Below are 14,008 nucleotides of genomic sequence, written 5' to 3'. Positions count from 1 at the left end.
ATGTTGACCTGCAGTGACTTATAGGATATTGATACTTGACACCAATAAGATTCACCAGCATGTATCTCGTCACTTTGTCATCATTTTCACAGCAAAGATGTGTAATTACCAGGAAGATGTTTTTAACTCATTTATCCATCCACAAATATTTGACATATGCAAGGCAAACACCAAAAAACAGCTCTGTCTCTTTTAAGTGTAATAACAAATAGCTGTTGTCTTACACATGGGGCAAATAAACAAGAGGTCTTCAAGGCCTGTATCACCCACCTGGTTTAGTTATCTAAGATATATCTATTTCCCTTATTAGGCCTTGCCCCTATGCCCCATAGGGATCACATTTATGGTTTACACAAACAAGCACTCCTCTGACTAAAGTTGAGCAAAATCCAATCATTTCTGCAGGGGGACTAGCATTTTAAATAATATTCTCTATTGCCCCTATCTGGCCCTCCCCTTAGGGTGAGACCCACAAAATTTGTTCTGCTTTCCAAAAGCATGCTTCAAATCAAATTTGGGCAAAATCGAATTATTCCTACAGGAGAAGTAGGATTTAATTTTTTTCCATTTGGGTCCCACCCTTCATGCTCCTCAGGGCCTAGACCCATTATTTACAAAAACAATATATTTCACTTCCCCAAGGATGCTTCTGACTAAATTTGGCTAAAATCTTAGGAAAGTTGACAGACACCAGGTAAGCTCAAATTTACATGTCCATCACTTTCATATGGAGCGTTACTCGTGTTCTGAGTACAAAGAAATTTCTTGTCCATGGGTATGATGTGGATATTTAACTGTTTTATGTTAAGACTGAAGGACTGAATCTTCAGACACAAGCAGACACTAAAGATCTGAGATGTGTAGTTTGACAGTCTATACCTGAAGTGACTTCCTCAGGAAGCTGAAAAGAAACAGACTGGTCAGTGTTGTCTTTATTGTGTACTAGGGTAAGACACTTTACCCAAATGTTCTGGACAGTATGTGACAAGACTTCAATATATTGCTCGGTGAGGTTGCCATCTCAAAATGACCCTGACTGTTCACAGCTGCCCCCCACCCCTCCAAAAAAAAAACCTATGTAAACAAATAAAACTTAAACACAGTCATTATAGTATGAATATATTTGTCTCTTTATGAACAAAACTCACTGGACATGAGAGTCAATCTTGATAATGTGTCTACAATTGCACATTTACTTATTTCATTACTCTTTTGAGTTACCTTCATAAATATATCTTTTATATGTGACATCTGGAATACACTGGAATTATCATCAAGAGGATCATGAAGATGTTTAGCACTTTCCATGACGTCCTCCAGAGCTGGGCTGATGAGGCACAACCAGGGACTGATTGATTCTCACAGCTGCACATACTTGTCACTGCCTGAGGTGGGAGACTTTCTTGCCACACATATTTACACATCCTGCTGCATCGCTACGGGCCATGATGTCTACTTATTTCCTGTCAATTTGTGCCTAGCACTGTGCCTGGTGACTGCAAAACCTTTCTTCCCTGTTCCTAAATATCCAGCTAGAAACTGTATGCTGGCTGTCCCTACCAGTTTCTTCCAGTCTGCTCCTATGACATTTAGCAGTCATAAGGGTCTCCAATATGACCTTCACATGCAGACATCAAGTTCTCTGTCCCTGCTGTTGAACTCATCCACTAACTGCTAGTACTTCGGTTGCTTTTGTATGTGGTTCATCTTTTTTAGCAGTACAAGTAAAATTTCACATGAGACCAAATCTCTAAGTTTAAATGGTCTCATAAACACAATAAAAGATCACTTCCGAGTACAAAAATACATTGTTTCTTCTAAAAATTGTCGCATAAAAAGGAATTTTGAGAACTGGAAAAAATGGAAACCTATTATGGAATTATTAACTACATTTTGAGCTGCTTTCTCCATTGACGTTGACATCACCACAATTTCGGTTATCATTTCAATTTTTTTTCATTTTGACCTATAAATTAACTATAAATGTAGAAATAGGCAGTATCTGATATAGCCCTCCATCTTGTTTCTTCCTCTTTTCTCCCTCTTTAATCCATTGCCTTTTCTCTCCCTTCTCTTCTGCCCCATCCTTTCCCATCTATCATATTTATATGTATGTCTGTGTGATCGTGTGTGTGTATGTGTGAGGGAGGGTGTGTATGAGTGTGAAGGTGTGTGTGTGTGTGGGTACTCATTCCATAGCATGTATAGGCTGGGCCAAATTTCATAGCCACCTCTATATGCTGGTTCGGAGTTTGTCAATTTTCTAGTTTATGTTTGATGATTACAATGATAATTGATGATGATATTTGAGGAGGAGGAGGAGGAGGATTATTGACGATGATGATGATGATTTGATGTTTGATGATGATGTGATGATGATGATTGAGAATGATAATGAAATGATGATGATGATTTGATGTTTGATGATGATGGTGATGATGATGATGGTGATGATGATGGTGGTGATGATGGTGGTGATGATGATGGTGGTGATGATGATTTGATGTTTATGATGATGATTGATGTCTGTTGATAATGCATTGTGAAAGATGATGTTTGATGATGATGATATGTTGCATACAATTTATATATATATTATTTATAATGATGATGATTATTAAAATGTGACTAGAGTGAAAATGATATTAGGCCCTTAAATATTGTGGTGTGTCTGTGTATTGGTGTGTGTGAAGGCGTGTGTGGGTACTCCGTCCACGTGTGAGTGTGGCATTGGCATGGGTGTGAGTGAAATATTTATGTTTTGAAGAATCATCGAAAAATTGAAAAAATTATGAATTAAAAAAAAAAAGAAAACTTCACATGAGACAGACATTTACCATCAGTCAATAATCACTCCTATGTGACTACCTTTCACAACACTGACCAGAGAAAAGTCTATCCTATATATACTGTATTGGAAAATATGAATATTTAAAATGTATTTTAAAAATGTTCTATAATCCACATAATCAGTGTTACTTATACATGTAGATAACAATCAATATGGTTGTATCTATTTCATTAATAGCAGTCTACAGCATTGTTCTCATCTTCCTGGTCTGCCTTGTTGGAATATGACAACATATCTTCTAAAAGTGACATAGGATTCTTATCATATTCATCACATGTTGTGGAGACCTCTAATAGTCTAGCTGTCAAGTTTAGACATTTCAACTTGTGATAGATGGACTCAATGTTTGTTTCTGAGTCACTTGTCTTCATCCTTTTAGCAGGGATAGCAGAGTCTGACTGCACAGAATTGTGCTGTTCAAAATGTACAGACAAATGCTTCATTACTCTTAGGAGAAGTGTGCAGGCTTTTTCACAGACACTCTGATCATAGTCATAAAGAAGTTTCAACAAAGAATCAAAGCAACCAGTCTTGACAAGTTCTTCAATGCTTTCAAATGCTCCTTTAGTTTGTTCAAAGTTTTGGTGTTTTTCACTCGGTAGTAAACTATCTACATACGATGGTAACTGGACATCTGATCCTGTCAAACCTTCCTCTATCAGCATCTCCCAGAAATCCACTAATTTCGCTTTAACCTCCCAGTCAAAGTCGTTACTTGTTCTTTCTACCAAAATTTGTAAAGTGTTTACTTTCAAATCACCATGTACAGAACTCCACATCCTGGTTACAAAACTAATGCACTCTCTTCTAGCAAATGCTTCTGTGTCATCCTGCAGGACTGTCAGGACCTTCCTGATGATATCATCCTTGAGGGGAAACAAAAGATATCAGTAAGGTTTTCAGGTAAGTTCAATATATAACAATATTTTATGCCAAGTGACTTTACAATACTGGAGCAGTAAGAACGTTGTGATGTGAATTAGTGTACTAGGTACCAGACAAGTTGAGTTGTGTATTATTGTCAAGATGATAATATAGGTTTTAATACAAAGGTTTGAAAAAGGCACAAGTTCAAGAGTTTATAAACACTCCTTTTGTATCATTGATCACACATTAGGAAATTGGAAGCAAATATCTTGAATTTGCCAAAAAAACAAGACAAAGGCCCTCAGAGACGGGTTATCCCTAAGTGGGACAAAATTTAAGTATGAAAAATAACAAAGGGCAATAAGAGAGTTATGATTCTCGTTAACTGCTCTCTTTCTAATGAGATCTATCTACCTATTAAGTTTCATGTTGATACCTCTTTTAGTTTTAATGTAATGATTCAGACTAAACTTAATTGTGAACAAGAAATCCCAGAGGGATCTTGGCACCCATCATTTTTTGACCTTTATATGCTCTTTGAAGGTTGGATCTTTCCCCTTCTTTTCTCTTCTCTTCATTTAAACATTCCTTTGTGGAAAGAGCTATGATATTCTTTACCTGCAAAATTCTAAATGGCTGCCTGGAAGCCAATTTGTTTATTCTGATCTGTCCCAAAATCAAACCACCACAAGGAGAGACCAAAGGGAACATACGTATGAAATTTGAGAGACATCCATTCAGTACTTCTTAAGAAAAAGCAATAACAAACTTTCAAAGTCAAAATACAAGATGGCTGCCTGTCAACTCAAACATGCACAACTAGGGACCTAAAGAGACCTTTACATGAAATTTGGGAGTGACATATAGAGTGGTTCTCAAGAAATAGTGATAACAATTTTTCGAAGCAAAAATCCAAGATGGCCACCTTTTGGCCATTTAATTTTTCTGATCAGACACAAAATTGAATGGGCACAACAAGGGACCAAGGAGAACCTACATATGAAATTTAAGAAAGATCCATCAAATACTTCTCAAGAAATAGTGATAACATACTTTAAAAATAAAAAATCCAAGATGGTCACCTGTCGGCCATTTTGTATTTCTGATCAGTACCAAAATAAGATGGGTAAAACTAGGGAACAAAAGCCAGCTATATATGAAATTTAAGAAAGATCTATACAGTAGTTCTCAAGAAGTAACGATAACAATTTGCAAAGTCAAAATCCAAGATGCTGCCTGTCAGCCATTTTGTTGATCAGACCCAAAATCAAATGAGCACAACTAGGGACCAAGGGGAACCTACGTATGAAATATGAGAGAGATATATATCTTACTTTTCAGGGATAGTGATAACAAACTTCATAGAAAAAATCTAAGATGGCTGCCTGTCATATGCAATTTGAGAAAAGATCCTTCCAGTACTTCTCATGAAATAGTGATAAAAAAAATTGTTTACAAACAGACAGACGGACGGATGTACGGACCACGGACACAGAGAGATTTGAATAGCCCACCATCTGATGATGCACTTTTCCTTGTTATGATCTGTCCACCTATGATGTTTCATTGTTATACCTATTGCAGTTTAAGTGTAAGGCTCCAGACAAAATTTCAGTAAAAATAACGAAGGGAAATAACACCTAAATTATGCAAAAAGAGAGTGATGGTTCTGGTGCACTGCACTTCTCCTTGTTGAGATCTATCTATCTTTGAAGTTTTATGTTGATACCTGTTATGCTCCAGACAAAAATATGATGAATGGACAAATGGACACATTAATGGACAAAGTGTTGACTATATGCTGTCCCTTTGGGGGAACATAAAAAATTAGCATGGTATTAGTAATAAGTACCATGGTAATGTCACATTGCTGCAGGAGGTATGTAGTGAGCTTGCTGGACTCCAGGACTCTCTGTAGAGAGGTTAAGGCGGTAGCTCTTACATAACTGTTGGAGTCATCCAAAGTTTGGTATATATACAGACACAAACGGCTATCCTTCAACCATGCAGTCACCTCACTGCGATCTATAATAAAAGGATACAAAATTATATCAAACATCTAGCAAGTTAAATCCTCTCATTCATGGTTCTGTTTCAGACTTTTCAATAACTGAAGGTAGATGTTCCAAAATCATATCTGTAAACACACAGGCATAAATTAATCTAATCTGCAGATTTATCTACCAATTCATGCATATTTTGTCAGGAATCTTTTTTGTTTACCTTGACAACTTGACAGGAGTTTAGTCAGGAACACAAGAGTAGTGTCTCTTCGTTCCCAATCAATGCAGCAAAGACTGAACTGCAGAGTGTTGGTGAGGCATTGGTCAAATGCTTCACCATCTTTAAACATTGAATCAGTAGCAAGCAGCATCTCTGGTGTTAACACACACAGCACATCTAAACATTTGCTGAAGGTCTGTAAAAATATAAAACTTAGATGCACATTTGTCATCTAAAAGATCATAATTCATGTACTAGTGCCCATAATCATATAAATGTCTTTTGATTTATTCCTAAACTTAAATTTTGTTTCTTAACCAGTGTGACAGGTACTTTTAAAGTGCCCTTCACTAGTTTACCCCTTTACATATCACATCTATTACACAAAAGACCTGCCAATGCCTGGTTCCCAACTGTATCTATTTCAGTCCTACAGAATTGCAACATATACTGTTCTATTACCTGTAATAAACCTACGAGTCAATAAGAGTCAGAGATAATGTGTTTTCCCCTGCAGGTTATTGAAGGCTGATTACAGAGCACAACAAATTCTACTTAATATTTCAAAGGTTAATTTTTTCAACAGTGTATTTTCTACAGCGTAACATCATGTTTATCACTTTCAGAATATTTTTCAAATACACACAATGTATAAAAAAGCAAGAACTTTTTATCTGCCCTGATATCAATAGTTACTGAAAAATGAGAAATATTTTCTTTGTTACAAATACATGTTAACATAAAACAAAATGAAAATTGTGAGAAATAAATGTAGTCATTTCGTAATGCTAAACATAGACCAATTCATCTCGTACTGTTGTATATTTCCTTTTCAGTTCATATTTTATCTCTTTAGACTATCTTTGCTTGGTTTTATTTATAAATAAAAATATTTTTACCACCTAGCTCATTGTAACATGTTACTAACACAGTAAATATTGATGTTCCAATTTTTAATTTCCAAGTTCAACAATTTTAGTTCTGTAAAGCATTTCTAAGCACGGTACTTATATTCAACAATATTTCAAGAGAAATGAAAGATTGTAAATAAGTTAAAATAAACATACCACATGGTCTAATGATTCTGTTTTCATGACATCCAGGACAGACCCACAAAGTTGCCTCCCACAACTCAGTCTGCTCTGATCTACAACAATAATCATACCTTTAATTCTATGTAAATATCTATCAAATCATGTTATTGTCAACAATGACATGATATGATCTGCCTTTAGAAATGAAACAAGAGTATTAGAGACACTGATGAATGCTTCCTGAGAAACAGCTTTATTGAACACACAATTTTAATAAAGGGTAATGACACTGTAAGTTGGTACACTGCACAATGTCTTCATATGACCAACGTATATACAAAGTTTCATCATCCTAGCAGAAATGCAAGCATAGTTATGCTCCAGACACACAATTTTAACAAAGGACAATACCTCTGTGATTCAGGGGCTGTGGGGCCATGAGTTTGGTACACTGCAATGTGTCTAAGTATAACAAAGCAACAACTATGATTCTAAAATTTTTCTGAAAACTTAAAAATGGTGCAAAGGTTTCCATAAAGAGATAATGGTACCCCTTTGCCATTTAGATAGCAGGAAAGTTGATTTAGTGTATGAGAAAAAACATGTGAAGGTTAAGTACCAAAGAAAGGACATGATTATTGTGTTACCATAAATCAACTTCATCATTAAACATGAGGCATCAACAAACTGGGGAAACGAATCATGAGGCCGAAAGACTTGTAAGGCTAATTTACCAAGGCAAAAGACTATATATGTCTGGAGTTACCAGAATGGGGATTTATGAGGCTTGACTTCTTCGTAGAGGATTTATAAGGTTTGATGAAGGAAGAGACTTACTTGTCACAAATAATTCTAAGCATCTTTGTTGGATTCTTGTAGAGTGGAAGAGATGACAGGTCACATGAGTCTTACTCCTTCCTCCATCATGTGTCAAGGCAAACAGTTCTATAATAGCTTCCATCACATCCTGTGGCTAACAGAAGCATTGTTAACCTAATATCATAAAAAAAATGAAGAAATACACTTCTATTTCACTGACATGTATAAGTATAAGAAAGACTGTGTACTACAAAAGAGATAGATGAATGTGATGTTGTTATACACATATATCTTATACTGTGAAAACACAATTTGATAATGGACATCACTGTCTGGTGGTAAACGGTTACTCCACATACTTTAAATATCAATATCACCTTATTACAATATATCATCATAAACAAAACAACAAATTCGTCTATTTCTTCATTGTGACCTAACTCCCATAAAAAAGGTAATTTACTATTGTATGTTATAGTGATACATTTGTTATACACAAAAGGATTCAGAAACAAGTACACAGAATATATATTTAATCTGTCTCCTTACAGCAATGTAACAATACCAACAATATTTCATGTATTAGATATGTATTACATGTGCAGAGAAAGAAGAAAGAGAAAGGGTGCAAGGGTTTGGATTGGGATGATGCTGAGGGTTCATGACTACATTTCTGGGATACAAAAAAAGGTTAATTCATTTATGAAGCTGGATAAAAGTGGAAGTATTTGCTGACATACTTACAACATCAGTTAATCTGTAAACCTCCAAGGAGTTCAAAATGGTTTGGATGGATGTAGATTTAGAATCCATGTGTATAAGGATCTGATTGGTGTGCAATTCTGAAGTTTGAACGAGATGTGACCACCCTGTTATTACATACAGTGGACACAGAAGTAAATCTTTCACCATTTCTTCATGAAGCCTTAAAATAGAAAATAAAAGTCACATTAGGTTCTTCACTACAGTTTTGTATTAGTGTGCTGCTATTACTGAGACAGTCATTATTAATTGGTGTCAAACCTGACCTCTAAGTATAGGCTTAAATTTAATTATAAAACAATGTAGAGATGATATTGTTTATCATCGAACAGTTTGTCACAAAGTTGTAATATGTCACTCCATTTTTACTATTTGTTGCAAGTACAGTTGGACAAGTACCAGTTACATAGTCACAAAAGATCCTCTACAGATATATAGAAATGCCACAAACTTTAGGAATTTTAGTAAACGTATGTACATAGGTGAGACAATCAAACCAAGCACGTTATAGATGTAAGTATACATACATACCCATTTTTCAACATTTTGATGCAAACTTCCTGACTCCGCAGAATGTCCTTTTCTACTAAATCATGTGGCAACTGCTTCAATAAACTCTCAAATTCTCCTTGCCCATGTACATCAAGTTTGCTGGAATTGAAATTAAAATCAATGACTTCGATTGCATTCCTTTTTCAATCAAAATAATATCTTACTCCTAATATCGGCAGTTTTGTGATAATTGTGGGAAATAATTCAATATTTTTCCAAAAAGGAAAATTATAAAAGAAATCAACTCATTGACAAACTGCTCTACTTTTTGCAATTACCTGGTATTAATAAATGTGTGAAAAAATGGAATAAATAAGTTTAACCATTTACCTTTGTAATGATAACAATGCTTCCAGAGCACAGAGGCATGTCTCCTTGTTCATGTTGCATACTATGAATCCCAGACATTTCAATGATTTCATTACGATAGTCCTATCCAGTGTCTCAATCAACACACGTGGTATGTCTTGAAACAGCTGTAAGACCGAGGGCAGAATAGAAGGCAGATGAAGTGGGTCAAAATTGATTGTACACATATGAACTTGACAGATGTGACTGACAACTTTCTGAAAAATTGTTGTAAAGTTGCTTTCTTCTACATGAAGATCATCTTGACCTAAGTAATCCTTGAGGAACCGAAGGACAGCTGATGTCAGGAACAGACTTCTTCGGTCAGTAAGTATCTGCCAACACTTCAGCATCAGTTCTGTGAATACAAATATATATTGACACATCACCAGATAGCAGATCAAATATATAATACTGCAAAGTGCAAAAAATCATAGTCCCTCAACTACGGGTCATTTTTTGTGTTAGAAAAGGGGACATAAAACTCAGTAAGGTGAGAGACCCAATTTTGTTTGTGCCATGTAATTATCCAGGTACTTGAGAACAAGACCTATTTGAAGTTTAAGGTTAACTTGTGAGTGCATTACTCAGATACCATTAGCTATGCACTCACTACTGGATAATTTGGAATACAGACTATACCAGTCCAAATGTATGCAGAGTGAGTGCATGGGTTGAGTGCATGTTTTCAAAAGATACAAAATGTTGATGTGCCTCCTTGTGACAGTACGGAACTGAAGCCAACTTTAAAATGTTACCACACTGAAATACATGATAATATTATGCATACTGATGAAGGCATCCAGGAGGGTATAACACCTGATCACATTATACTTACAATAAAAAAAGTTGTTAACACCTCCACAGCACTAAGCTTACAACCAGGGAGTAGTAACTACATAATTTTTAAAGACTCTTGTCTGATATCAGTATGTCTCAGTCAGCTGACAGAATCTAAAGCCTTATTCACCGGGATGGACAGTCAACTGAATGCCAAAAAGGCCTGTGTGCTATATTGAATGGTATACCTTAATATGTGATTACTTTTGGATATAAATACCTCTTCCATTCTTGCATTTATACACACAGTTCCCATTCGTAGTCCTAAATGTTATCAATTTCCGTAGGGTTTCAAAGTACTCAGTTCCAATTGATGGATTGTTTAAATCTTGTTCTCTTAAAACCATGTCCATGAAAGTTTCAACAAAATCTCTTTGTTGTGAGTCAAGATCAGGAATTTGTCCAAGGATACCAGCAAGGTTTACAGAAAACACCAGTAAGGAGGTTTCAATATTTGTCTCTTTTAATGCAGATGTCAAGAAAGGAATGATGCCACATTGTTCAGCATGCTTGGATGATTTCACTAAAACAAAAAGAATACATATGAGCTTTAATAGATGGTTTTACAATAGTATACTAGTAGCTTATTGATTTGACTAACCTATGACAAAGAAATTGAATTCATTATCATTTTTATAAATCCTTAACTCAAATATCTTAATGACTTGATCTTTGTAATAATTCTCATGAGACAGGTCCGCTTGTTCATTGAATCAGGGATAATGTTAATGTTTGTTTCATGTAACATATGGCAAATGATGATCTATGCAGCTAATGTAGCTGTTGTTGTACCTTTAGCCCAGTCCACTTTCTTGTCACTATGCCAGAAAGCAACGTTTAGGCATGCTACCTGTCTCGATAATGACAGAGTACACATATATTGATACATGAAATGTATAAATATGTCATAATGTGTTCTCTCTTATCAGTGTGGAGGATACCTTACACATAAATAGAGATTGTGTTTAAAAGTTATGTAACATTGCATGAAAAATTGATTTTTATTTGTTAAATTCACAGAGAACAGAGAATGTGTTGCTATTTCAGTTACCAGGTAATGTGAATATGAGACTACAGTGGTCTGCATTTAGGCAGAGTCAAGACTGGAGAACGAAAGGAATAAACTCTGGAAGATATCAGAGTCTTTGTATTATATTGGGGATCTGAAAAATATTTGATAAAAATGACAAAGCTACAGAACAGACATAAATATATCTAAGTCTGTTACTAGTAATGTCTGTCTCTAAACAAATTTGATGTCCTCTGTTACTGTCTTCATGTTATTTCCCTAGGCACTACTGTACAAAATATCTCAATAAATATGGCACAAAGTATGTGATCCTGTCCAGATCAGACTCAATGTAGTTTTGTGGTCATGTAAGGTCACAGGTTGAAAAAAATCTCCTCGCTGAACTCAAAGTCAACCAAAAATGCAACAACTTTTGAAAGAATATCAAATCAGGATCTAACAAATGGAGGATGAACTTCAGAAGAAATGAAATGAAGGTACTGTCAGGAAGATAATTAGAAAAGAGATGGCCCACTCATCAGACACATTAGAAATGATGTCCATTGCGACACAGCACACGAAACCTTGCATTGCTATACAACAGGTTCTAATAGAACTAAAGCACAGGAAAAGGAGAGAAACAAATATTCGGGTTTGTGGAATTAAGGAGCAAAGAAAGAAGTGAGCAAAAATAAAGGAGGATGGGAAGGAGATTAAGGCAATGCTGGATGCATACAAACTACCATCAGATATATTTGATGGTATCACAAAAGTATTTAGACTTTGGAAATTTGATAAAACCAAAGGGAACTTTCAACCAGAGGCCCATGGGCCTTAATAGTCATTAGACAACAAAAACTTTCAGCAGGGAGAACGTGTATTTTTTCTACTTTGAATGAAATCTTACAAAGAAGCTATTTTCCATTATGCAGATGTAGTTTTGGTGAGGAGAAGGTAATTGTAACAAGTGTTACTATTTTTTGACAGTAAAGTTGGAGCTCAATCCAACTGGTGAAACTTGAGAAGAAGGTGTTGCACAGGAAAACTATGATTGCACAATCATGTTAACAAATGACCTCCCTGGCTGCCGTATCAGAATTTCTGACACACCTGTAACTATTTAATAGAACAACTCAGGACAAACACGAATTTTTCTCCATATCTGAAACTAACATTATTCATTGGGGCGCAACATCATTTGTAAATTTTCCTACTTGGGCGAGTCGTCTGAAGTGGGTGCAAAAGTAATGGTCTGAAACAACTTTGGGGCAAAACATGTAACTAACTAAAATTAGATAACAGTTGGATGATCTCTTGGATGATCATTTCATTCAAGAATATCATGTATGACCTTTGATTAATGTGACATGTCCATTTCATAAGCCAAGTCATTAATACTTTTAGGGCACTTTCGCGTAAGCAGTTGAAATGGTTGAATCTGTAAGAAAAACGACAGGTACAGATGCAGAATATTTGGCACGTGCAGTTTGCGGAGTCCAGCCGTACCTGTCCGAAATTAATTTGCTGAATATCATTAGTTTTCAGAACTTCAGTTTAAAAGTAGGGTCGGTGTTTCCAAGGGGTTGGCGTTTCCGGGAGCATTGTGCTATAAAGTACGAGTGAAATGGATGGTATCGTAAATTTTAGTCAATTGATTATAGGTTAACAGGAAATTCCGAAACTGTACATTTTTAACTTTACATAAATCAGTTCCAACATCAGACCACCTGAACCGTTTCAACTGGGTTACGCGAATGCAGCCTTAGCATGCGTCCATTAAATTGCTATTAAATACTTCAATAGATCCTCTCATAAACGGTGACTCACGTCTCGAGTGTAGAAGATCAGAGAACTTTTGGAAACAAGTATCGTCTCTGTTAGTATTTTGATGAGACACTAAATCGTTCAAAACAAAAGCTATTTTTTCCAGCAATAATTTTTCTTCGAAATCTCCCTCCATATTGTTATTTTGGAGACACCTCTAGACCTTTATTTGCAATGAGTAGGCAGGACTTAGATACATTCCGAACGCAAGGGAGGTATACGTGATTGTAGACTGCATGTACAATGTCACCGTATTATGATACAACATGTGTCAATACATGACATTTTGCTGGCGTTTCGCATGGCTTATTAAATTTTTTTACACATCAGAAATTTGTTGCAATATTGTCTGCTTTTATGTGTATTATCTTTTGTCATTGGTATAGAACAAGTGTTAGGGAGTCTAAATACCACGTGACCTTTCTTCGGCCATCTTGGTAGGAGCAGGCAAGTGTACCGGCAGCAATGTTGTCAACAAGGGCTGCTAACAGCCTTGCTAGGTCTCTGAAAGTAAGTACATCAGGACTCGATCACAGAGCAAGAATAAAGAAATATATAGACGTACAATTCAATGAGATATTTTAATGTTTGTGAATATGTGAACTCGGTATTGCCTAATGACCTTGTAAACATCTATGATTAGGGAGGTCAGCTCAAAAAATGAACCACCTAGAAAACATTTTAAAACATGTTTTTTGGACAAAACTCAAAGAAAGAGGAATTTTGGTGCAAAAATTTTGGAAATCGGTTGAGCGGTTCAAAAGTTACATCAATTTTTGTACCTCGAAAAGCGACCCTTTTTCTGTTTTTAGCAAATAGTCCCTAAAAGAGGCATGTTTGAGGCCTTATATCTGAAAATGTGGTTATGATATGTATTGT

At 35.6% G+C, this 14,008-nt stretch overlaps 1 protein-coding gene across 1 annotated transcript; it reads right to left on the bottom strand.

Moving 5' to 3' along the window:
• Nucleotides 1-1,155: 1,155 nt before the first annotated feature.
• On the bottom strand, nucleotides 1,156-13,265 carry LOC132561073 (BRCA1-associated ATM activator 1-like). Its single transcript, XM_060225796.1, has 10 exons — nucleotides 13,133-13,265; nucleotides 10,517-10,819; nucleotides 9,439-9,814; nucleotides 9,088-9,207; nucleotides 8,539-8,719; nucleotides 7,813-7,948; nucleotides 7,009-7,088; nucleotides 5,942-6,137; nucleotides 5,571-5,743; nucleotides 1,156-3,717 (listed from the first exon to the last, which is right to left on the bottom strand). Exons 1-10 carry the CDS (start codon nucleotides 13,263-13,265, stop codon nucleotides 3,022-3,024), a joined length of 2,394 nt encoding a protein of 797 aa, XP_060081779.1. The 3' UTR covers nucleotides 1,156-3,021.
• Between the last annotated feature and the right edge of the window lie 743 nt (nucleotides 13,266-14,008).

Source organism: Ylistrum balloti, unplaced genomic scaffold (assembly GCF_031769215.1).
Source record: "Ylistrum balloti isolate Yb309-2 unplaced genomic scaffold, AGI_CSIRO_Ybal_v1 Utg371144, whole genome shotgun sequence".
Classification (NCBI taxonomy): Eukaryota; Metazoa; Mollusca; class Bivalvia; order Pectinida; family Pectinidae; genus Ylistrum; species Ylistrum balloti.
This window is presented reverse-complemented; position numbering and strand designations above follow the sequence as displayed.